This window comes from Macaca nemestrina, chromosome 4, assembly GCF_043159975.1.
Source record: "Macaca nemestrina isolate mMacNem1 chromosome 4, mMacNem.hap1, whole genome shotgun sequence".
Classification (NCBI taxonomy): Eukaryota; Metazoa; Chordata; class Mammalia; order Primates; family Cercopithecidae; genus Macaca; species Macaca nemestrina.
In genome coordinates this window covers 71,608,368-71,633,966 of record NC_092128.1, presented here as the reverse complement: position 1 = coordinate 71,633,966, position 25,599 = coordinate 71,608,368, and the positions used below count along the sequence as shown (strand labels likewise).

At 33.8% G+C, this 25,599-nt stretch overlaps 1 protein-coding gene across 17 annotated transcripts in view; it reads right to left on the bottom strand.

Annotated features, from left to right (window-relative positions):
• Positions 1-25,599, bottom strand: part of LOC105475486 (A-kinase anchoring protein 9) — a 172,792-nt gene that overhangs the window by 52,069 nt on the left and 95,124 nt on the right. For 8 of the 17 annotated variants that reach the window (XM_071094809.1, XM_071094811.1, XM_071094815.1 and 5 more), the window contains 6 exons: positions 21,773-22,129; positions 19,660-19,884; positions 18,374-18,514; positions 17,807-17,910; positions 15,127-15,332; positions 7,381-7,613 (listed from right to left, as the gene is read on the bottom strand). In XM_071094809.1, coding sequence (XP_070950910.1) covers positions 7,381-7,613; positions 15,127-15,332; positions 17,807-17,910; positions 18,374-18,514; positions 19,660-19,884; positions 21,773-22,129 — 1,266 coding nt within the window. Of the gene's footprint in view, positions 1-1,954; positions 3,838-7,380; positions 7,614-15,126; positions 15,333-16,947; positions 17,044-17,806; positions 17,911-18,373; positions 18,515-19,659; positions 19,885-21,772; positions 22,130-25,599 lie in introns of those variants that run through there. The other 9 variants (XM_071094804.1, XM_011730759.3, XM_011730751.2 and 6 more) reach the window with 4 other exon arrangements.

Below are 25,599 nucleotides of genomic sequence, written 5' to 3'. Positions count from 1 at the left end.
AGTATTTAGTCCAAAAATTTTAACAAAAAACCATCACATATATTAATAACAGGCTCACAGTAAAGTCATAAGAATTTGTAAATTTATATATAAAGTACTTTGTGCATTAAAAAGATATTACTACATTTTAAGCTTAAAATATGATCAAATGTAGTGGTTTCTAATTTATAGACACATATCGAAAATGTATTACAAAATCATGATAATATTAAATAATACTTTATTGTTAAAGACTTCTGCTTTTCACATCCGAGCAGCATTTGTCATAGCAAATGGATTTTAGAGTAACTATAGTTTTTGATGGCCACTCTAAATCAATTTCCAAAATATCCAGTATACGATTATTCTTGTTTTAATAGGATATTTCAAATATCACTTATAACGTGTTTAAAATTAATATGAATACACATTTAAGACTCATAATAGAAAATTAATCCTACATTCTAAATTATAAATTATTTCCTAAAATACCCGTAATATGTTATCTCAAAAGGAGTATTTTTACTTTTAGTTGGCAAGAGTTTTTCCTTCAAGTGTGGTTAACTAATATCATTAATTTTTATTATAAAGACACATAATAAAGTATGAACTAATTTATATACAACTACTTCCTGAATTTACAGTCACAATCCATATTTTAAAAACATATCAATTGCTTTTATATACACGTATGTCATTTTTTTCTGTTCATTACATAATGACTATCTAGTAAATACACATGACTAAAAAGGATATGCATTTTTTTTCCTTTTTCAAATTTACTATAGGGATACAACAAAGGATTTACAACAAAATAAATGCTTGCTTTAGGTAAGTAAATTAAATAAGTCTTTGTTTCCATGTTCTACTTCTTGACAAGATTTAACCAGGCTTATAATCCATTTAAATATTTATCATAAAACCACAAGAAAAAACTTCAGTTTTATAAAATAAAACAAAAAAGTTGGAACAATCAAATATAGTAAATTTAGCAAAAAAATTTCATTTATTACAGCAGATGAGATTCATACTTTATCGGGAGATAAGAGACACCCTTCAAATGTTCATCCAAATACTTAATAAAGAATCTTCTTCCATTTAGAGTATGTTTATTTCTAATATCTATAACAATATGAAGTATATAAAATTTAATATTCAATATTTCCAAAATATTTAAGAAACTTATAATTACATTAAAAGTACATGTAAAGTATCAGTTAATATTCTGTCACTTTAATATAAAAGTTGCAAAAGAGGTAGCAAAACTATTCTGAAAACCATTTGGCTTGTTAAATATTAACTAGTACAGGATAAAGCTATGAAAGTCATAAAAAGTGCTGAATAACTTTTAGTTATACTGAATAACTTGCAGTGAACCTGAAATACTAAATATTCAAGCCTCTTTATGCTAAACACTTATCCTTAACAATGTTTATAAAATACATTTCATATAAAAAGCAGAAAGGGGTCTTGTTCCACAAGATTAGGAGGCATATTAAAAACAAAAAATAAGTTCCTTAGGTTGTTAAGAATATTAAAATTAGAACCCAAGCTTCCTTTTTTCCTTGTCTGGAACATCCAATATATCATGATTGTAAATATTTCCTAATTGCTCAATGACAATTCACTTAGCTGTTTTATAAGTATCACAATACCCAGTCTCTCAAATATAATAATTATTCCATTCTTATTCAGGATGGGCATCACAAACATACAAAAGCAAGAATCTTAAGGAAAAGCAAGATCTTTTTAAACAACCTGCCTGGCATTGGAGAAATGTAATATTATCTCATTCTGCTTTCTGTAATTAAAAACATAGCCAAGTTGGAACTCAGACCAAATTTAGCCCTTAAATACATCTAGGATGAATGAATAGTAACACATCAAACAAGGTTCTATCCCATTTAGCATTAATATAGACACTGAAAATTTAATTTCTCATTATAGTGTTTAAATGAATATTTTTTATACTTACTGAATAAGGAGGGGTAGGCAGTGAAATTTTAGAAATAAGCTTTAATATATGTCCGTTTCTTTTATGAATAATATGGAAAATAGAAGTATTAACAATTACTGAGTTATTTTCATCCAAATGTTCACATAGAGGAAAAGGATGTGGTAAAGGCACGCGAGACTCAACCTCATAAATGTCTTCATCTTGCTCTTCTAACCATGAGCCACTGAGTTTGACAGTTGCCAAATAGGTGCTATAAGAATCCATCTCAGAAGATATAGCTGCCAAGCTTCCTAATTTGCTTTATCAGTTTTCTAGTACATTAAAAAGTTCTTTTTAGTTTATCAAGATCTATCATAGCAGTATAAAAATTTCCTTTTTTAGCACTACCAAATAAACATTATAAAATTAATTCATACAACTGCACAATAAAAGGAAGGGAAAGTCCAGGAAAAAAACTAAAAATCTAAAAAAACTTAGGTCTCTTATCAATCTTCATCCCCCCTCAAAAAAACCCAAACTAAAACAAAAACCAAAAAAAACAAAAAACAAAAAGCAAGCAAACAAAAACACCTTTTCAACTAGCATAACTAAGTCCTTGAAGAGAAAAATAAAAATATAAACATCTAATTAGATGAGCAATAAAAGTGCTTTTAGTATCGACGATGTCTGTAGTAATAAGTAAGCCTTCAAAGCAGAACCTGGCAGGGAAGGTCAAGTTTGAAATCTCCATAGTAGCAGTCTTGAGAAATCCAGTTGCAACATTATTTCCCTTGCTCTTGCTGCTTCATTCTATTCAAAAGGAAAAGCTCTTTTGAACTGAGCTATTCAAGTAGCCTCTCATGCTGAGCCAAAGGATTCTAGTCAGTGTCCCCTGAGGAAAAGGTCAGAACAGAGGGTGTGGTTTAATGTCTTTACCTATAGGTACACTGACAGGTGGAATGTGAATTAATACGCCCACAAAAAAGCCTGCCAGACAGGATCCAAGTTCCACGTCACGACTTTGAAAGGGCATTTAGACAAGTTTATAATGTCTGTAAGATAAGCTGGTGTTTTTCCATTCCATTAAAAAATTGCTTTAATTTAAAAATGTGAAATTAATTATGTTGGAGTCCACATTAGTAGTAATAAGTTATTCAAGTATATAAAATAACCATAATTATTTCTGGAAAATTAAAAACTTACTTTTGCTATTTCCTTAGAAATATTACTCATCTTTCAAGCAGCCACTAAAACTAAATATAGACATTTCAGTTATAACCTATTTTCATATTGTTTATGGAGTACATGTTAAGGAAAAAATTTTTTAAAGCTGCACTGTATATAATAGTTGAAAACTATACCACTTAAGGTATCCTATGAACCCTGACTAAACTTTAAAAGCCCAAGTTATATATAATAGCCTCTGGGTAGCTCCAGAAACCTGGGCAATGGTGAATAAGTAAGCCACTCAGAATTTTAGATCAACAACTTACTTTTTAATATTAAAAGATTTTCAATAATGAAAGTTGTTTTAAAGAAAGGAAAAAGCCCTCATTTTGGTGTTTTTCTATCCAGTAACTAAATATCCTAAATCCACAAAGCCTTTATTTAAATGGAAAAATGCATGCTAAAGAAGGCAGGTAATACCAACACAAATCCATTCTACAGTGACTCACACTATAAAGTTGTGTAAGCCAGTACTCAAACCATTTCACGGTAGGTAGGCTAATAATTAGGGGCAGAGAAAATTACATTTTCTACAGAAAGCCAGAATTTACAGGGAAATGGATTGATTTCCTGTGGAGGGGCAGTTGCCTCTTACAAGTCTGGACTAGGCAATAAAATTTTTTTATTAGGCTTTCTTATGTGACCCTCCAGTTAGTCTGTGAAGGTGTCTTAACAAAGCACGTTCACAGGCTAACTGGAGGGTCGCATAAGAAACCCTAATAAACACCTATACAAGATAGAGGACTAATCTTATCACTGCTGCAGCTAAATGTGACTTTAGTGGGGCTTTGGCAGATAGAAGTTGTCAATATCCCAGCTGCTCAGCTTTATGAACTGTGGGGACCCACGCTTAGCCTATCAAATACCTCTTAAAATACTCTTTCCCTGCTCCCTCTGCAAACTACAGTTTGTTTTGATAATCTGATATCCAAATTCTCTTATTTGAAGCAAAAACAAAATCTGTAAGTAAGAAACAGCCCTTTATAAACAGTAACATTTAGGTCAGGATAAGAACTAACTACAAAGATACGAGAGAGAAATTACTGAGAAAAATGGACCAAAAAAAGTAACAGATTAAGATGATCACAGTATAGGGCAAAGAGTCCTCATAACAGTATATTAATTGATGGAATATTATATTAATTCATGTTCATAAAGATGACCTGGAACTAAAATAATTGAAATTATAGTCTATTGTTTCACCCATTTTTGGAAGCATGTAAAACTTGCTTCCATCCATGTAAAACAAAAACCTGTAAGTAAGTAGTTATATTAGGAACACAGGTCAAGGTAAGAAGCTTACACAAAGAAAATAGAGTAAAATTAGGGCAAAAAAGACTCAAAAAAGCAGTATTAAAGAAAGGTGATTCAGGATAGTGGCATACAGCCCTTGTAACAACAGTAATATTAACTGATGATATATTAATTGATGTTCAGAAAGGTGACTGAATTAGAATAATTCAAATTATATTCTATCTTGCTTCCCCTCTGTTTTAGAAAGCATATAAAACTTCTTGCAATCAAAGATAGTTATAATATGACTTAGAAGAACACACTTTTAATTATCCAGACTAGCTTATTATCCCTGGGTTTCAGATAATTGAGATTTTAATGTATATTTGAAGGCTATTAATTTGCAGCATAGAGAGTTGTTTCCTAAACAAAATAGCTTTACTTAAATCAAATAATGTCAAACCATTTAACCACCTTTCTTCATAAATTATTTTCTTCAAACTGTAAAACACTTTTGTTGCTCTCTTTTGGACTTTGATTTGTTCCCTATTTTTCTAAGTTATTTCACAGAGGGCCTATAACCTGTAAACATTACCCTGACGGAGCCTGGACCAATGCTGAGCATACTGGGGACAATACTTGAAGGCAAAATGTGTTTCAGTATTTTGATTACAGTTATGTTTCAAACACAACAATGACAAAACAAAATCTTAAGTTATACTACTGTTTCATCCTCAGATTCCTTTTCTTGAGAAAATATAGAAGCATGTAGCTTTGATGTTGTAATTCTTAAAAACAAGTATTAGGAAGCCCATGAAAATTTCTTATAGTGAAAATCACACCATGGGAATAAATTACATATCCATTAATTTCTTCCAAGGCCTAGGGGAATCTCTTGGTAAATAACCTCCTATGGCTCTAAATAATACTTCTGGATTCTGGAAAACTTTAATTGCTGAAAAACTATTCCCAAAGAAGAGAATGGTTTTGATTTCTACCTGATCCAGGAGTCTAGAATCTGTGAAACCATACTCTCAAAGATAACATTTCTGCAGAACCACAAAGAGACTACTGAATAAGGATTGTGTTAAAGAGATTACCTCTCTAAGGGCCTTACGGCAGTCTCTTAAGCATTCTTTTTAATACTATCATGAAAGCTATCCCAACCAGTAGGAACCTAACAATAAAGTAAATATAAGCCTGATTGTATGGTAGCCTGTCCAAGCAAAAGAGAGGTAAAACCATTGCAAGAAATGTATTATAATATGGACTTGGACATACCACTGGGCAAGTTACCCCTCAAATAAAATATCTAAAGTAAATAACTCCTATAATACACATTATGAAATCAGCCAATCAGCCTATAAGGCAGATTCTTGTCCAGTGCCCTAATATTCAAAAATTTTGCCACTGAATGACTCATCTTAAGCATCAAGTCCCACAGTAAACTTTACTTGGTCCCCAGTATACTCTAATATGTCAGATGCTGCTCTCTTCTCTGGTCTCAGAGTATTCTGTACAAAGCTATTTTCCGAATTTCTCTTTCACTGAAAACACAAAGATATCACAGCATGCCTCCCAGCTGTTTTACATTTTGTTATAATAAGTGAAAAAAAAAAAAGAAAGTTAAAGGGAAGTATACTATTATAAAGTAGAACCAAATAATGACATGTTGAAGAGGAAAGTGGAATATAAGTTATTTCACAAAGATATTACACATTATTCTGTGTCAATCCGTTAAAAATATTCATCAGGTTCAAGATAATTTTAATTAATGAGACTATTCTGAAGAAATCAATGGCTTTAAGCATCTATCCATGGAAGATTAAAAACCGAACTGAAATTAGTTTAAAAGAAAGTTTTTAAAACTCCTATTCGAAATGCTGAAAAATATTATTTACTTAAGAAATATCTGATTTTTATAACTTATTATACCTAATGTCAACAATTAGCTTAACATTTTATATAAAAGATGTTAGTACAGTACTTCAAAATTAAGCCAGAGAACAATGTGAACATTATACTAATAATCCACAGATTAGTGGTTCTCAAACTTTAGTGTGAATCAGAATCATATAAAGGACTTATTAAAAACACAGGTTGCTGGGCTCCCAATTTCAGTAGGTCTGGGGTGGGGCCTAAGAATTTATATATTGAACATATCACCAGGTGATGTTGATATTGCTGGTTAAGGGCTGCACTTTGAAAAGTCTCTGCCGTAGGGTTACTGCTCTACACAAAGCTTTTGTGATCCATTCAGTGATATTTAAATTACAACAATACAGTAGAAGCTAAATAACACAGTGTGGATTTAGTATTTAACAAATTGGGAAAAATCTGGAAAATGCCATGGTCAGACTCCTACTGTACTTCACTACCTGGTCACATAAGCAGACAGCTGCTATGAGCTGTGGTCTTGGCCTGGGGAAGTGAATGTTTCAGGCGGAGCCCACACGCTTGACTATTGGCAGCATTAACAAATTTTGGAGAAGTTTCTCTCTAATAGCCTGTTAAAAACAAGTAGCCTATTGGAACCACTGACCATTTTTGATTTATTTAACATTTTTCACGTTGCTCCTCAAAAGACAAATACTATGTTGCATTAACTAAACTGCTCATAATTTACAATGGTATCAAGTAGCAGCAACAGCATTAATACTGGCCAAGATCCAGGTCAAAAATACTTAATAGTGGTTAAGAAACAAAAAGTATTAACAGTTGTTTTCATATATGAAAGTACAAATCACAAAAATTAAATACTAATATACCCGAAATAAGCAAAAAACAAAACAAAACAAAAGCAGGACCATGTAGGAATTCAGTGTAGAATCATTTCTACTATACAACTTTTGTACAACCAAAGGGATAATTAAGATGCATATGCATTCAAGCTTTGAAAATGCCAAACAGCAACCCATGAAAATATTGAAATTAGCTCAGTCGAGAGAGTGGGATAGCACATTGTACTTCAAACTCAGTACATATTAGCAATATAAGGAGGTTACCTGACTGCTAGTTTCACTTATGGCTTCTAGGAGTTTTTCAACTGCTGCTTGTAGTCGAGAGCTAATGTTCAGCACAAGTTCTTCATTTTCAGGGTCTATTTCAGTTCCAGCAAAACCACTCCTCACGAGTCGTTGTGACAGCTCTGTTCCTTCCTCAGTTACTTTTGACCACATATTAATGTCATTTCTTGGCATATCACTTCCAGAATAAGAGGGAATGGATTCATCTGTAACTAGAATAACAGTATTTTAAAGGCATAAATTAATTATAATAATCATACTTTTTTAAAGTTATAAAACAAAATCAAAGTAACACTGGAAATCATGGAAATTGTAAGGTCTTTTAAAATAACATTGCAACCAAACAAATAAAATATGCAAATATAGGATATAATATTATTCAATAACCAAGCAAAAGAATGAGAAATGTTATGCTAACAGGAATTTGCAGAAATTATTTGGGTAATTCAGTATTTTTTTCTTTGATAAAAATTTCTGAGATACCTATCAACAGAAATTTACTACATGCCCACCGTGCAGAGTTTGCTAAGTAATAGGGACATATAGGTGACAAGATCTGGCTCCAACTCTTGACGACTTTACAATGTAATGAGGAAACACATAAACAATCACAAGAAAAGAGAAGCATTGTGCAGTAGGCCGTTCCAAGTGTACAGAGGGATAGAAATAAGTGCTTGAATTTGTCGGGAGCAGACTGACTTTTGAGCCTACATTGGGATTACAGGATAGAAATAAGTGCTTGAATTTGTCTGGTGATGACTAACTTTTTGAGCCAACACTGGGCAATATAATCTGCTCTGGCTACACAGTAAAAGGAACTAAGACCATTTTGTTGCTTGCTACTTTTTAAAGAGGAATACTGGGATAAGATTAGGCTGACAAGCAGTTCTAATTTAATTATGGACATTGTTATCTACATTACCCACACTATTCTTATTTCTTATGTAAAAAAAATGAGTTTGCATGGGTAGAAGATAAGCTTTCCAAGTGTTTTCTCTAATCTATAATAAAAGCACAGGCTATTCACCACTGACATTAAATACTCATGTGTGGCAGATGTTACAACCCAACAGTGAAGTTTCCTGAAGAGGCATTACCTATTCTTTTATTGCATGTAGTACATATTTGTTATCAGTAAGTGTACAAAGTTAACAAATTAAAGCAGAGGAAATCTTCAGGTACCAAGTGCTTGGAATAAGCACTCAGTTTGACACATTAGCTCTCAACTACAAGCAGCAGTTGAAAAACTACTAGAAGCCATAAGTGAAACTAGCAGTCAGGTAACCTCCTTATATTGCTAATATGTACTGAGTTTGAAGTACAATGTGCTATCCCACTCTCTCGACTGAGCTAATTTCGATATTTTCATGGGTTGCTGTTTGGCATTTTCAAAGCTTGAATGCATATGCATCTTAATTATCCCTTTGGTTGTATGCAAGTTGTATAGTAGAAATGATTCTATGCTGAATTCCTACATGATCCTGCTTTTGTTTTGTTTTGTTTTTTGCTTATTTCAGGTATATTAGTATTTAATTTTTGTGATTTGTACTTTCATATATGAAAACAACTGTTAATATTTTTGTTTCTTAACCACTATTAAGTACTTTTGACCTGTTCTACTTACTAGAACTTGTCTTGCTAAAGTAGCTAGTGCCATATTGAGTTTTCTTAATCTATGTAGTAATGACATCAGATACAGCTTCAGATGCAAGATCTGAATTCAGCACGATTCAATATTCACTAAGCACGTCCTCTTTGTAAGTCACTGGCTGTAGAGCCCAAAATTGCATTTTAGGGCATGATTTTAAATGTCTGCCATTATATATAGGTTTATCTAATTTTTTAGGTAACAGTAAATACAACTTTCACTTTGTGTTTTTATTCCCCAAAGTAAAAAACACATCAGCTACACTGTTACTTATTTATAGTACTCCATGTGCTCAAAATTGAATGCCTTGAAAATATTTAGAAGTGCAAGATAATCTTGGAATTTATAGCACCTTTATGTGAAAAATTAAATACATTCTAGTAACATTTTCTTTCTCATGGGTACAGAAATGTGAGGCAAAGGGAACAGTGCGATATGATGGGAACTCTAGGCTTTTTAGGGCAAAGGGACATGGTGAAGTGGTGGTGAGGTAGGTGAGAGAGCTAAAAGAAGGGAGCTGGAAAGTAAGCTGGATTCAAGTTGTAAATGGTCTTAAATTTTATAGGAACCTTAGGGGTTTTGCTATAAACAAATGGAAAGAGTAAATCATATTTTGAACAAGAAGATAATATCAAATATGTGAATCAGGAAGCAAACTGTAGCAATGCAGAGGTAAGTTAAGGAGAAAAAATTGGTTACAGGTTATTTCAATTGTCTAGATGAGAAGGGATAAAGACATGAACTAAGATGATGGGTGGTGGGGGGTGGTGTTGAGAAAGAGCACAGGTTGGAGAAGACAATGTAGAAGAAGACAAGGAAAGAAGATTATGTATAAGATGACTCTGGGCTTCCAGCTTAGATGATTCTTAGGTGACAGAGAAATCATTAAGAAAAATACTAAGAAATCAGGAGAAAGTATACAGAGTAGGGATGAAAAATGATTAGTCTGAAGCGTTAATGGGATTTGTGGAGATGAGTCAACTATTGGAATTTTGGGTCTGCAATGACTTAGGAGTCATTTGTAGAAAGGTGAGAGTTGAAACCTTGGAAGTAGATACATCTGTCTTAGGAGTAATATTTAGTGAGAGAAGGAAGGCAAAGTTGAAGCCTCTGTATATCATAATCTAACAAAAGAACCTGTGTTAAAAAATATCAGAGAGAGGCAGGAAAGAGATGTTCCAGCAGACAAAAAAGGACAGCTTCAAGACACTTTAGTAACATTATTTGTCTAGAAAGATAAACAGGACAAGGACTGAGAAAATGCTATGGAGACTCCTGTGTTCACCAGCCTTGATTTCTATTCCTGCAGTACCAAAGCTGCTCTCTCAAAGGACAACACTGACCTCCCAGTTGTCAAATCATCTGGGTGCGGTGGCTCACGCCTATAATCCCAGCACTTTGGGAGGCTGAGGCAGGCGGATAACGAGGTCAGGAGTTCAACACCAGCCTGACCAATATGACCAAACTCCATCTCTACTAAAAAATACAAAAATTAGCTGTGCATGGTGGCACGGGAGGTGGAGGTTGCAGTAAGCCAAGATTGCACCACTGCACTCCCGCCTGGGCAACAGAGCAAAACTCCGTCTCAAAAAAAAAAAAAAAAAAAAAAGAAAGAAAAGTTTGCTTAAATTTACCTTGAGCAGGGAAAAAAGGTGAGAAAAATCCAACACTTCTTACAGTTTTAAGGCAGTATGAAGATAGTCTAATGTTTTGGGCTATAGAGAAGGAATCAACATGAGGAAAAGACTGAAGGTATTGTGTATTAGATGGGAGCAAATCTCAACCACAAAATATAGAGGGTGCATGAGAGCAACTTATAAAAGGTCTTTGAATGTTAGCTTCTTGAAATGGCTAATTTTTAAAAATAGACATTAAAGTACCTAGAAAAGGTGAAGATGTCAACTAGCTTAAGGTATTTTCTTAATAACATTTTGAAGGTATAAACCATCTGAAATAATCTGAATATGTTCCAAGAAAAAAGTGAATTTAAAAAAAAAATCCTATAAAATAGAAAAATGAGAAAGACTTTAACAACTAGTCTTGGAGGGAAAAATTCAGAGGATAATATAGATTAGCAGCGGAATGTCACAAGATGCCAATAACAATCTTAGAATGTCCACTTTGGTAAATAGAATCATTTCAAAGTGGTGAACCTCTTGGATTTATGTCTTAAACATAGTAAATGATGGTTATTAAAGTCCTTTAGTTATTAACTTTATGAATTATATCATATTCATTCCCTGACAGACAACAATAAATTCCTCAGGTTAAAGCAGGATAGGCAATTTAATAAAGCCTTCTCTGCCCCAAAGGCTCTCTTCTATGGCTCCAATGGAAACCACTAGGCTCTAGTCTGACCCTGGTATCTGACAGTTGAGAAAACTGTACTGAAGCCCTGGGAGACTTAACAGGTTTGCCCAGTATCACAGTGGGCTAGAAAAGAAACAAGGCCTTCTGATTAGTGCAGTGGTGCGATCTCGGCTCACTGCAACCTCCACCCCTGGGTTCAAGCATTATCCTGCTTCAGCCTCATGAGTAGTTGGGATTACAGGCGTGTGCCGCCACACCTGGCTAATTTTCATATTTTAAGCAGAGATGGGGTTTCACCCTGTTGGCCAGGCTGGTCTTGAACTCCTGACTTCAGGTCATCTGCCTGCCTTGGCCTCCCAAAGTGTTGGGATTACAGGCGTGAGCCATGACTCTCAGCCCCTAGCATTCTTTCTGTAAGAACTCATTTCTCCAAAAGGAGGCAGCAGCAGATAAGATTCCATCCCTGGCCTCCTATGGGAGAGGTGAGCATAAAACTACTGAATCATCACAGCGAACACCTGAAGGAAATTTTTTTTCAACACAACCTGGGGAATTCATTTTTATGAACTGATCTAATATTCATTCAGGTTTAAGTGATTTTATGTTAGCTCAAAATTTCCCTTTAATTTCATAAAGTAGGTTACTCTTAAGAGGAAGCAAATATTAGCAACTTTATTCCTTAATTTTTTGAGTGTTAACAAGTCCATACATGTTTAAAATCAAAACATGTTCAGACTTGAAGGCTGAAAATACATCACAAGTGTTACAACAAAAAGTCATATATGAAAACTGAAAAGCAAAAGTTGCTTTGCAATTAGATTGATTTAAATTTTTGTTATAGTAAAAAACATAAATCTTTCAAAAGTGTATTTCATTTTAAAAAATAATGCTTCCATTATATTTATGAAGGAATATCAGAAAAAATTCTTACATATGGAGCACAGTGATAATATTTTAAAGCCAGTATTTTCTTTCAAGTTTATAAAAAAAGTTTTAAATTATAAATTCTAATAACTCAATATATCCTCAAAGATGCAAGATGGATCCATTAAGTGTCCCCCAGTGATATCAGTGGTTATTCTAATTTTATTAGTAAGACACTGCTGCTAAACATAAAAACAGTAAGATGGAGTTAACTAAATGGAAAGTAAATATAACCAATGATACTAATCCTAGCAAAATTATCTCTGCTACAATATTCTACACACTATATTTCTTAACTCTGGATTTAGTTTTTCCTCTTATCTCAATATTATTCTTTCAGAATTGGCCAACAGTTAACTAAAATTTTAAAGGGTGTAGTTAATACAAATATATGTAGTGGTTTTAGGCAAAATATTAAGTATTATGACTATTTTGCTTTGAATCAGAATAGCAATGACTTCTTCATTAGACTATGAATTACTGTAAAGCTAAAAGCGTAGAGAAATAGTTCAGCAAATGTCTGTAGAATTAAACTCATAAAATTGCTTATAATTGAAAACTATGGTCAGTTGCAGTGGCTCACGCCTGTAATTCTAGCACTCTGGGAGGTTGAGGCTGGTGGATCACTTGAGGTCAGGAGTTCGAAACCAGCCTGGCCAACACAGTAAAACCCTGTCTCTACTAAAAATACAAAAATATTAGCCAAGCATGGCAGCAGGCACCTGTAATCCCAGCTACTTGGGAGGCTGCGGCAGGAGAATCACTCGAACCCGGAGGTGGAGGTTGCAGTTAGCAGAGATTGAGCCACTGCTCTCCAGCCTAGGCGACAGAGAGAGACTCAAAAGAAAAAAGAAAAAAAGAAAGAAAACCATTACTGTATCTTAAAATAGGATATACATATTTCACCTGTGTTGGAAGATTGAGATACACTTATGCAAGAAAATAGGCTAGTTGATCAGAAGTCTTTTTAGGTCTGCTTTCTCATGGAAAATGAACATAAATATAATCCTCTGTGCTTAAGTTAAATTATCAGTTTATTCCTTTTTATGGAGACAGTGCTCTGGAAGTAAGTTCACTGTCTTTCAAGGCATGTTGTCTGCTGAATACTTTGGCAGCCATGTTGAGAAGTATCTAAGAGAACTACTAACAACAAAAGCACAAAATACATCTGTAATGCACAGAACATTCTCAGAGTATCTTTTGAATATGGCAGTCAACCTGGTCTCTAGGTCTTACCAGTAGAACTGCAAAATCCCTCCCTAAATGGTTAAGTGAAATAAGCTTGTGAAATAATTGTTTTTTAAAAAGCATAATTTGATAAACACTTTTACCAGACTAAGAAAATGTTACCTAATTCTTCTCTATAAAGATCCATATGCAGAAATAAAATAGCCGTGATTGAGAGCTTAACCAAGAGTGAAGTTAATTCGAACCAAGTTTGAAAAGAGTGAATTTGAAAGCAAGGTTTAAAATTCAGTATTATTTCAGCTTTTAATTTACCAAAAGCAATTTTTAAAACTATCTTTGAACTCAACTGAGGTGTTTAAAAATCAGTTTTATTTGCAATTCCAAATCAAGTTTTTCTCTGTACTTAGAAACACACTACTGGCTAACTTATAATTAGGCAAACCTTCCATAAATGGGATAATTTCTTCTCATTTCTCCACATGAAATTTAACAAACAGAATGCTCTTCAAAAGTTACAAAAACTGGCATCTTAGGTCTGCCTCTAACTGGGAGAGATGCTTGAGTGTGGAAAGATAGTGAACCGTGAGCTTGATCTGAGCCAGGAGTCCAGATCCTATGTTTCTCCATCTCACAAAACTTTTCCCCACTTCTGATTTCCTCATTTCCCTCTCCTGCAAGGAAAAAGAAATTGAAAAAACAAGAGACAATGGAGTTCAGCAATGTGATGGGAAGAAATGCAAAGAAGAGGCCAGGCATGGTGGCTCACGCCTGTAATCCCAGCACTTTGGGAGGCCAAGCCAGGCAGATCACCTTAGGTCAGGAATTCAAGACCAGCCTGGCTAACATGGTAAAATCCCATCTCTACTAAAAATACAAAAATTAGCTGGGTGTGGTGGCATGCACCTGTAGTCCCAGCTACTTGACAGGCTGAGGCAGGAGAATGCTTGAACCCAGGAGGCAGAGGTTGCAGTGAGCCTAGCATGCGCCACTGCACTCCAGCCTGGGCGACAGAGCGAGACACTGTCTTTAAAAAAAAAAGGCAACGGAAAGAAGAGCCGAATCCACACAGCTGAAGGAAGACAGAGTTACAAAGACAGCTCTGGCATATCAGGACCTAATCTCTGGATCCATATACATTGCATAATATTTCAATCCACTTTTTCAAAAGGAAGAAAGAATCTAGCAGAGAACAGTCCAAAGATAAGACCAAACCTTGGGTTTCTTATCAAGGCTTTCTTCCAACCATTTCAACAGGTATGTGAAACTGGTGCTAGGTTCCTAAAAAGTCTTTATTTCTAATCTTTCCTTAATTTATAGGATGGTTTCAGGATGTCATCCATACCTCACAGATACTGGTAAGAGTCCTGAGTGCTGATGCAGAAATTTTTTTATTGGTGGAGAAATGTAACAGCATTCTGGTTTATGTAGGCACCGTGGCAACCCTGGATAAATATAATGATAACTCTATGATACCCACTTGCAAATGCTATACAATAATGGTATTTGAGAAGAGTCACTCTAATGTATTTCTGTTTGAAGGTCCATTTGCTGGAAAATACTTATTTTCTCTTCTATATTTTTCACACATGGCAAAATGCCTTGAACTCAGCAAGATTTGTTGAAATGATTGTTTCAACAACATAGAAAACTAGTACCTCTTGTATGTTCCTCATGGACACATGACTTTACAGATGCCTCTGCTTCTGACCTCCAAATTAGGCTGGCAGATGACTGGCTTTTACTAGATCTATCTAGAATCCCAAGGACATGGCGACCAATTGTTTCTTCAACAGCTGCTGTTGTCTTTACAACTTCTAAAAGGATCTTCAAAAGTCTGTTATTAGCTTTCTGGAGTGCATACCTGTATAGATAAAGAAGCATTGATTAAAATGTTTAATATTTTTGAAGCAAACACTTTGCTTATGTCCACTAAAAAGTACACTGCAAAATATTTGATTTGAAAAATAACAGACGATCCTCTTTGTTAAAATAATACCCAATAGCATCTACAATAAAGTGCGTCTTGTTTTTTATTTGTGACTATATTATAAAATGATTTGTTTTGTCTGAAAAATTTTGGCCAATCAGCTTAATCATGCCATTTTTCAAAATGTACAATATCTAATTGACTTGAAAAAAATAACTAAAGTCTTAAGCTAGTAACTAGGTTAAGAGAAAATTTTGGGAGACAAAATTTAAGTTTTAAAAAGTATGGCAGTGCCAAAGCATATGCAAGTTATTGAGCTTGCTGCTCATGGTTATACATATGTATTTTGTACATTTAATCTTTCTATATGTTAAACATAAAAACATATTTTAAAACATAATTTCAAAATCACACCAGAAAAAATTATGTGGCAGTATTTGTACAAGTTAATGGTAATGAGCTGAATATTTAAATTACAAAAAGTAATACTTAGGCAGAGATCTGTTTTTAAAAAGGTCTGTAATGAAATATCACTATCTGTCAACACCAGAGGGAGTATCACAGGCTGTTTTTATTACATCTGCTCCAGAGACAGAAATTTCTCAAGTTACACTCACCACTCATTTCAGTCAGTAGAAGAACCCTGTTTTCAACTAAATAGAATGAAGTTGGTGTCTTTTTAAAAAGTAATCCTTATTTTAAAAAATCTGGAAAATACTGCAAACCACCCACCAAAAACCTCAGCAATAACTATGACAATTTTAATACCTATATTTCTAGACTTTTCCTCCTGCCTCTTATAAATATATACATATTTTAAAAACAAAAATGAGATCATCCTGAACAAAGTGTTTTTGTACACTCTCTTTTTTGCTTAACATGAACATTCTACCATGTGAAGCAAGGTATTTCCATAAGTGGTGATTCAGAAGGTTGCCTGATTAATTTTCTTAAAAACTAAACAACTCTCTTGTCCTAGCAACTCAGTTCAACAAAGGCACACTTTATACATGCAGACTAAATAAAAGATTTTCACAGTAAAGGTCTTCTGCCTTAAGATAGTTTTATCTTTTAGCTTCACATTGTAGGAGATTGCCAACAATCAGGCTAAAGGATACCTGTTTTCACAGGCACATGACATATCTATTTTAAGACAAGATAATAAATGGAGAAGTTTTCCATTAGTATTTGTCAAGTGAAAGAGACAGTTCTATTTTTGCACCTAGATCAAGTTCTCTGCTTATATAATCAAGAATACTAAAAATAAAACTAAAATAATTTAGTAGGAAGCCAAGGGTTTTATTTCCTTAACTTGTTCTGAGGTTTTGTTTAAGCGCCGAACCCCAGGACTAGAATAATGTGAAAATATTTCTACTTAAATGATTAATATGATGGTTAAAAAAAAAATACTCATTTTATTGGCACCTACTGTAAAAATTCCTAAAAATTAAATACTGCATAGTTTTCAAAATTTACCAATTAGAGATAAAAAATATAAAATAAACAAAGTGTTTATTTTATATTGCCATGGTAACTCTAATTTTCATACACTGTCTTTCTTGTTTGAGTTCCATACTGACTGCGTTCCATACTGATGATCCAATGGGGAAGCCAAAATCTTAGGGGCCAAATTCCTCCATGCAAGCTGAGGAAGGAGGTTAGGAGGACACAAGAGGGTTGACAGTCACAGAAATTGGAAAAGGAGGAAATTAAGTTAGTAAATATTCGTTTTAATTTAAAATTAAAGAAATTATTTTCATTTGAACAAAGTTTAAAATATTGTGCTTAAAGTCTTTAATACTAATGTAGGATAACTATTCTTACCTAATATTTTACATTTTTATATTAACCTCTACAAAATCAAAGTAAGGAAAAGTTTTGCTAACATCAGGTGATTAATTTATCCCTCTATAGGACTGGGATATGGATTAAAAGTTGTCATCTGTTACGTAGCAAATGCATGAAAGAAGTTTAGAATATTTACACTAACGGTAATTTTTTTCTCAGACTAAACAAGGCAGGGGATGGCTTACACTGAATACATGTCCATACAGTGAAAGAATACAGTTCACAAGTAGAACTGTGTTTTTAGGATACAAAATGGCATGTAAGTATAAAATTAATCAAGAAAGTTTCAATATCCAAATACCTTAATATTAACAGTTAAGTATGTGATTAATATCCAATCAAAATTTATATAGAAATGATTTTTTAAAAATTGTATCTAATGATAAAAAACTGAAAATCCTTTACATACTACACATATATGGACATGTTTCATACACAGATAGTATGATGATATTTAAGACAAAGTATCAATGTACAAGATAAAAATAAGGACAAAGTCTATTACATTGAAACAACCATTTTAATCTACTTTGCACTGAAAAAGTACACATTTTGTATACCTTTCATTAGACAAAATCTCAGGAGGCACATGTTCAGGTTTTCTGTCCAATTCCTTTTCTTTAAATGTCTGTTCTTCAGCTTCTCCTTGGTTTTCATTTCCATTCTGTTTAAATTTGAGTAAAGGAAGAGAGGAGAAGACAGAAAGAAAACCTGTCATCTTGGAAATAGCATGTCATTCTTCTATATGGGTATGAGATAAAATAGAAATCTCTGTGCACAAAATTGATACTGTTTGGTATAATATTTAACTATATTTGAGACTAGTGTCATCAAAAGAGCATAAAACATTCTCGTACATAAATAAAAAAGTTTAATGGGTTCAAATTATGCATGCTATAGTGCAACAATAAAGTTTGTTAGGTTCTCTTGTTAACAGCAATGTCAGATTCAAATTACCTTAAATGAAATATAAGGCATTTTGACTCCACCTACCTTACATGTATGCAGTCACAAATATGTTAAGCTCAGTACCTATAAAAGAGTACACCTCATACCAACAACAAAGATAAACAAATCCTACTGAATTGTTGATCCATTGCTCCTAGGTGGGCCAAAGTCCATACTACCTGTGTTTGCGTACTGCTGTTGCGCAGCTCACAACACAGCTTCTCTCTTCCAGCTAAAGACAGCTGCTTTAGTGCTTCCAGCTCCTCTAAAAGCACCCTCTCTCTCTCTGAAACCAGGTTTTCATTATCTATGGAGGATCTCTAAATAAGAAAAAAGGTCATGAGAGAATATTGTTTGCGACAGAGAAAAAGGGTAGAAATATTAAGCAGATTTCTTTTAACCCCCGGGACCAACAGGTCCTGGTTCTACTTATGATTCGTATTCCATCATAAGGGGTTAAAAGTATATACAAAGATCAATGCAAAATTTAAAATATTTTTAAAAAGCCAATTAAGCCTAAATATTCAGGAATTTGTGCAGTTCACTTAGTTTTCATCAATTTTGCATTGAAAATTAAGAAGTCTGAATTCACAAAATGCAATGAAGAAAAGCAAAGTTAATTTTCCAAATTATGTTTTATGCTCAGCTCCCAATTTTCCTATTATTTTCTATTTGAAAGAATACATGTTAATAGTTATCTCTAGTTATTTCTTATCTCCTTTTTAGCTTCAGTTTTCAAAATTAAATTCAATAAATCCGTTTTCATAAGAACTTCTACATAAATATTTCTTGCTTTTCTGCAATGATTTTGTGAGTATATTTTATATAGCAGTTGACAAGAATCCAGCTCCCAAATACCAAGAAGTATTTAAATTTAGTCAAGAAAGGGATAAGAATGTTAAATAAATTTGCATTTCTCAAATCAAGAAGAGATGTTTCCCTGGAAAGAGTTCCAGAAGCATACTACTTCCGATTTCCATTCATGATTAAAAAGATGGATTAAAGACAGATAAAGGTAAAACTTTGAGATGCTAATTGGTGGACTCACAAAACTATAAATGAATATAGTAAAACTGAACGATAGTAACTGCATAATGGAGCACCTCAGCACAATGTTATTTCCAAAATGTCAAACTGCGTTTGCTATATATGGTTAATAGATTTAAAAAAAAAAAAACCCAACAACCGTGTAGCCACTTTTCCAGTGCTTGAAAAAGGAGTTAAATAAAATGACAGAAAGACAATGCCCACTCCAAGGTTGACAGAGGTGTCCCTAACAAGATCTAAAGCTGCTGTGTTAGTATAGAGTGTGTTCCTGATGCTAAATATATGTAGTTTATTCAGATTTTGGCAAAAAAAAATTATGGCTACATAAAAAATACTGTTGTTTTTACTGGGGATCTGGTTCAAGTTGGTGTTTGGAAAAAAAAAATTGGGGAGAGAATAGGGACTACAAGACCCTTACCTGGGCTAATTGTTTATTAAGTCTCTTAATCTCTTCTTGTAGCTGTTCCTGGTCTTCTCGCTGTCTCTCCATTTGTCGCATATGTGCCTGCCTTAACAATTCTGTTGCCTGTTGATGTTCTTGGTATTGTCGTACAAGTTCCTGCCTCATATCTTCCAATTGTTCTTCATTCAACATTAGTTGTCTAGAAGCATCCATGCTTGACACCGAAATCTCATCATGAATCTTCAAGAGTAAAGAAAAAAAAAAAATTCAGCCATAACACATTTTGTAAAAATCTGTCAGCATTAATATTTTAAACAAATATGAAAGCAATTCTATTACTTATGCCATAAAGCGTGTGATTTTATTATTAAACAAAAACATACTTTAAAAAATGGTGTTTTTCTTCATTACAATTCCAAAACAACATAAAGCTACTTTATTATCATTATATATATTATTTTCCAAAAGCAAAACAATTATTTATCAATTAGTTTAGACTTAATCTAATTCTAATAGAAAACAAAAAGAACTAAGATACTTAAGATTCCTTCTACCCTTAATGAAGCTATAATGCCATTATTCCTCTTGACATTTTATGACGGGTAAATAATATCAATGGAATATTTATATTTTAAAATTAAATGTATGAAACATGAGAAACTATCCATTTAATTTACACAGTGGTTATCACAGTACTACAGAGAACTACTGATAAAAAATAATTTTCAATACATTTTATTTGAAAATAAAAGCTTTACATTCCAGAGTCTCACGCTCATAAGAAGTCAATTCCTTAATACATTCTATGAGTACATCATTTCCTGGAGAGATGTTACTTAAATCATTTTGCTTTGAACAGTTGATGGTAAATTAAAGAGGTCTTCAAGAACACCTAACAAGTTTCACATTCCACAAAGAGATGGTAATTTTATTTTATTTATTTATTTTTGAGACGGAGTCTTGGTGTCACCCAGGCTGCAGTGCAGTGGCACCATCTTGGCTACTACAATCTACACCTCCCCAGTTCAAGTGATTTCTCTGCCTCAGCCTCCCAAATAGCAGGGATTACAGGCAAGCACTGCCATGCCCAGCTAATTTTTTGCATTTTTAGTAGAAATGGGGTTTTACCATGTTGGCTAGGCTGGTCTCGAACTCCTGACCTCAAGTGATCCACCTGCCTCAGCCTCCCAAAGTGCTCGGATTACAGGCATGAGCCACCACACTTGGCCTGGAGTTGGCAATTTACTTGAATATTAGTCTGAACAAAACATAACCTATCCTGAATATTAATTAAAAAATTTAATTCAGATGTTAAAAGAAGTAGGATTTATTACTTTCTGTTTAACAGTTGAGGTATAGACACAGAACAGATCTTCTATTAATAAATAAGTAAAGAAACCAATAGTTAGGATATAGATAATAAAATCTTTTAGTCATCCTAAATAGGTAGCTATTTCCTTGTAATGTTGTTATATTTAATTAAGCAAATCTTTTATTCACAGATATTACCAAATTGTAGTATAATTAATCTCGAATTGGTTGAAAGAGAATTAATGTGCATACAACTTACAATGGGATTTTACCAGGTACAACGTCTTTAAGATAAACAAGAATATTATGAACCAGACTTGTTTTATTTGATACTAATATTAAGTCACTTATCCATATATCTTACAATTAATAAAACACATTAACAGTGTGAATCGGCCGGGCACGGTGGCTCATGCCTGTAATCCCAGCACTTTGGGAGGCCGAGGAGGGTGGATCACAAGGTCAAGAGATTGAGACCATCCTGGCCAACGTGGTAAATCCTGTCTCTACTAAAAATACAAAAATTAGCTGGATGTGGTGGCACGCGCCTGTAGTCCCAATTACTCAGGAGGCTGAGGCAGAAGAATCCCTTGAACCTGGGAGGCGGAGGTTGCAGTGAGCCGAGATGGTGCTACTGCACTCCACCCTGGTGACAGAGTGAGACTCCGCCTCGAAAACAAAACAACAATGTGAGTCATAAGACTGAGTTTGGTATTTTCCTCCTCCAAATATTATGCAGCATGATTGCTAATATTTTCATAGTGAAGGAATTCACAATTTTTAAATAAGTTTTTTATGTTCAAGGAGGCATACTTACAGACTGTCTGACTATAAATGTCTTATCTTTGGAGAACATTTCTTCTGAAATAGTCAGTACACAGTCCTTTGATTCTCGTATATCATCGGGATCATTATTTGATAATAAAATTTCCTTTCCATGTTCTCCTAACTCTTTACTAAGTGGTTTAAATTCTTCTTTAAATTTCACATCCACTGTCTCAAAAGTCTGAAAACCAGTTTGATCCTGTGATAATTTCATTTCATTAAAATAATGCTGTTTTTCTTGGTGACACACAGCATGTGCTTGCTTTGATGATGTAGTATTTTCTTTTCCCCCAGATATTCTAGACAGTTCAGTTTGTTGAGCAAATGCTATACTCATTGACACAATAACCTAAAGAAATAAAAGCAAACAATAAAGGATTTAGAAATATCAGCAGGAATTTAAAAAGCAAGTTACTACTCAAAATTGTATGAACAGAAAAAAGCATGGCCTCACGGTTCTAAACAAAAAGAAATCCTATAATAAAGTAATACCGAGATAGATTCTCTATTTTACAATAAATCTAATGTCAAAGTATTTATTTTACTACCTGCCATTTTAAATAAAAAGTAAAATGTTTTCTTACTATAACAGCCATAAATTTTCAGTAAAAATTAGAAAATAAAAGCCCTTATATTTCTCTCTTCCAAGAAAAATCACTGTAAACATTTTAGTAAATACTTTCCCAAATCTTCTTATTCTTCTTTACAGAGATAGATATGAATAGATACAGATATCATTTTCCTATAAAAATGTGATCATATTCTAATACTGTAACCAGTTTTTATAGCTTAACTATAGTAAATATATCTTCAAGTTAAGAAATAGAAATACATTTCTATATAATTTCTGATGGGTTCAAAGTTTCGTATTACATACATGTAGTATAAGTTTATTAAATCAATTCTCTATGTTGGACATTTAGAGTGATTCCACTCCTTTACTATTTTAAACACCAATGTGATGAAATATTTGTAATTATATAATTGTGCATATATTTTATTTCCTCAAAACAAATTCCCAGAAGCGGAACACTTAGTTTGTATGACTAGTAAATATGAGTAGACATTTCATTATAATCCAACTTGACTTTTCACTACCACTATGATCCTGAATCCCTGCTTATTCTAGCCTCCCATCCCACCCCATGACAGGTACTTAGGAATTCTGACTAGCAGTTTTGGCTCTGACAAGTCCCTACACCTTTGAGAACCAACTGTATCAATAACTTTATGTCCTTTTTCCACAGATAATTTGTAATGAAGGAAGGCTGGTTGTAATAAACCCAGAATAAAGTATGCCTGGGATTGGAAATATTTGTACTTACAGACCTGCAGCCTTCTTTGTTTTCCTTGCTGGTCCAGGAAATATAACTGAACTTTTGTTTTAATTTCCTGTCTTGAATCTTATTCACCTATGTGGGGTCCTGATTCCCACCTGGTTCCTGTGCTAGCCTCCTTTGGAGTAATTTGACTCAAAAACACAAAGCAAATAAATCATTAAAGCTGGGGTTCAAAATCCTATAGTCTTGCCTAAGCTAACTTTCCAAAAGGTAACATTATACTATTCCACATCTAAATGAGTCTGTCTAGAAGTATAATGCACAACTGACTTAAGAGGAATAATTATAATACCAGTAGCCAATGCAGAGAAAATGCAAGTGCTGCAACATTAGAAATGACATCACATATTTAATAAATGTTAGGGCAGAAATTTGAATCAAAATGTGTCTATACAGAGCTCAAGCACCTTAAACACTACATATCATCCTGCTTCTTCCCAGATAATCCTGCTACTATATCTCACCTACCAAATGGGACCTCTGGGTGGTGCCTATGCTAGCTCAGAAAGAACCAGGGTTTGGTAACAACAATGTCATCTGGAACACATACCATTACAGCAAAATGTCAAAAGACAAAGATAATTAAAAATAATTAACTAGATCATACAACTTAACAAAACATATCTTTAGCCTTCTGTAACTAGTGATCAAAACCTTATGACTGCGTTTTGTTTTAATTTCCTGTCTTGAACCTGATTTGCCTCTGTCTCTTCATACTGAATATATTGAAAATGTAACATGGAAAAAAAAGATTAAAAATATGAAAGAGAACAGAGATATGAAGGATAGAGAATGGTCAATCAACATCTAATTAGAGTTCCAGGTAGATATAATAGAGAACAATGGAAATGGACTATTTCACGAGACAATGGCTGAGAATATTTACAGAAGACACCACTGCCAAGATTCAAGATGATCAATGAATTATAATAAAAACAAATACCTCATGTCTACAAAAACATCTATAGCTGGGTGTGGTAAGCTACTCCAGGGACTAAGGTGAGAGGATTGCGTGAGCTCAGGAGTGCAAGGCTATAGTGAGCTATGATCACACCACTGCACTCCAGCCTTGCTGACAGAACCCATCTCTTAAAAAAAAGAAAAAGGAAAAAAGAGAACACCAAAATCAAAAAGATCTTAAATGTTTCCAAAGAAAAAAAGATGTATTAACCACATGGGAACAAGAAAGTAACAAGGACCTTGTCGGCAGAAACAAGAAATCAGAAAACACTGGAAGTTACTTTCAAAGTTCTGGCATAAAAATAACTGTTAACCAGGTGCAAATAGTCAACAAAACAAACTTTTATGGATAAAAACAAAATAAAGAAATAAAATAAAGACAACTAAAAAACATAGCTTACTCCTAACAGATAATCAGTAAAAAAAAAAAAACTTCTAAAACATTTTCTTCAAAAAGAAGTAAGATTCTAAAACGATGGCCTAAGATGCAAAAAGGATTAGAGCATAAACAATCTTCTTAAAAAAATATGTCGGTGGCCGGGCGCGGTGGCTCAAACCTGTAATCCCAGCACTTTGGGAGGCCGAGACAGGCGGATCATGAGGTCAGGAGATCAACACCATCCTGGCTAACATGGTGAAACCCCGTCTCTACTAAAAAAAAAAAAAATACAAAAAACTAGCTGGGCGAGGTGGCGGGCGCCTGTAGTCCCAGCTACTCAGGAGACTGAGGCAGGAGAATGGCGTAAACCCGGGAGGCCGAGCTTGCAGTGAGCTGAGATCTGGCCATTGCACTCCAGCCTGGGTGACAGAGCAAGACTCTGTCTCCAAAAAAAAAAAAAAAAAAAAAAAAATGTGGATAAATTGAAATACTGATGCTACAAGGCAATAATTGCATCTGAATTATGGAATAAGAAAACACAAAGACCTTGCTTCCGGGCAACATAAAATAAGCCCACTACGGCCTGCTTCTCCCACTGATTACCTAAAAACTCTCAGCAAAATACAAAACAGCTGAAGAATTCTGAAGAGTAAAAAGTGGCTAGGAGACTGCAGAGGGAAGTCAACACTTAGGTGATTTGTATGGGAAAGATGAAACAGGAGTTTTAGTCTGAACCTAACTAGGTGGACTGCCTATTTTAAAAAAAAATCACATTCTTCAAAGAATTATAATGACATCCAGAGCACATAAAACATAAAATATAAAACATTTAATGTACAATTCAAAATTAGGCAACATAAAATTCGTTGTATGTTGAACTCATTGTCAGCACACCTGCTCTAAAATAAATGCTAAGGGAAGGTTTTCAGGCTAAAGAAAAATGGCACCAGAGGGAAATCTGAAATTTAAATAACAGCAGAACACATACTCTTCTCAAGTACACATGGAGCATTCACCCAGAAAAGTCCACATTTTAGGCATCAAATTTAAAAGAACTGAAATTATATGAGGCATTTTGCCAGACCACAAAGAAACTTAAAAATTAATCAATCAACCATGGGAAGCTATCTGAAAATCACA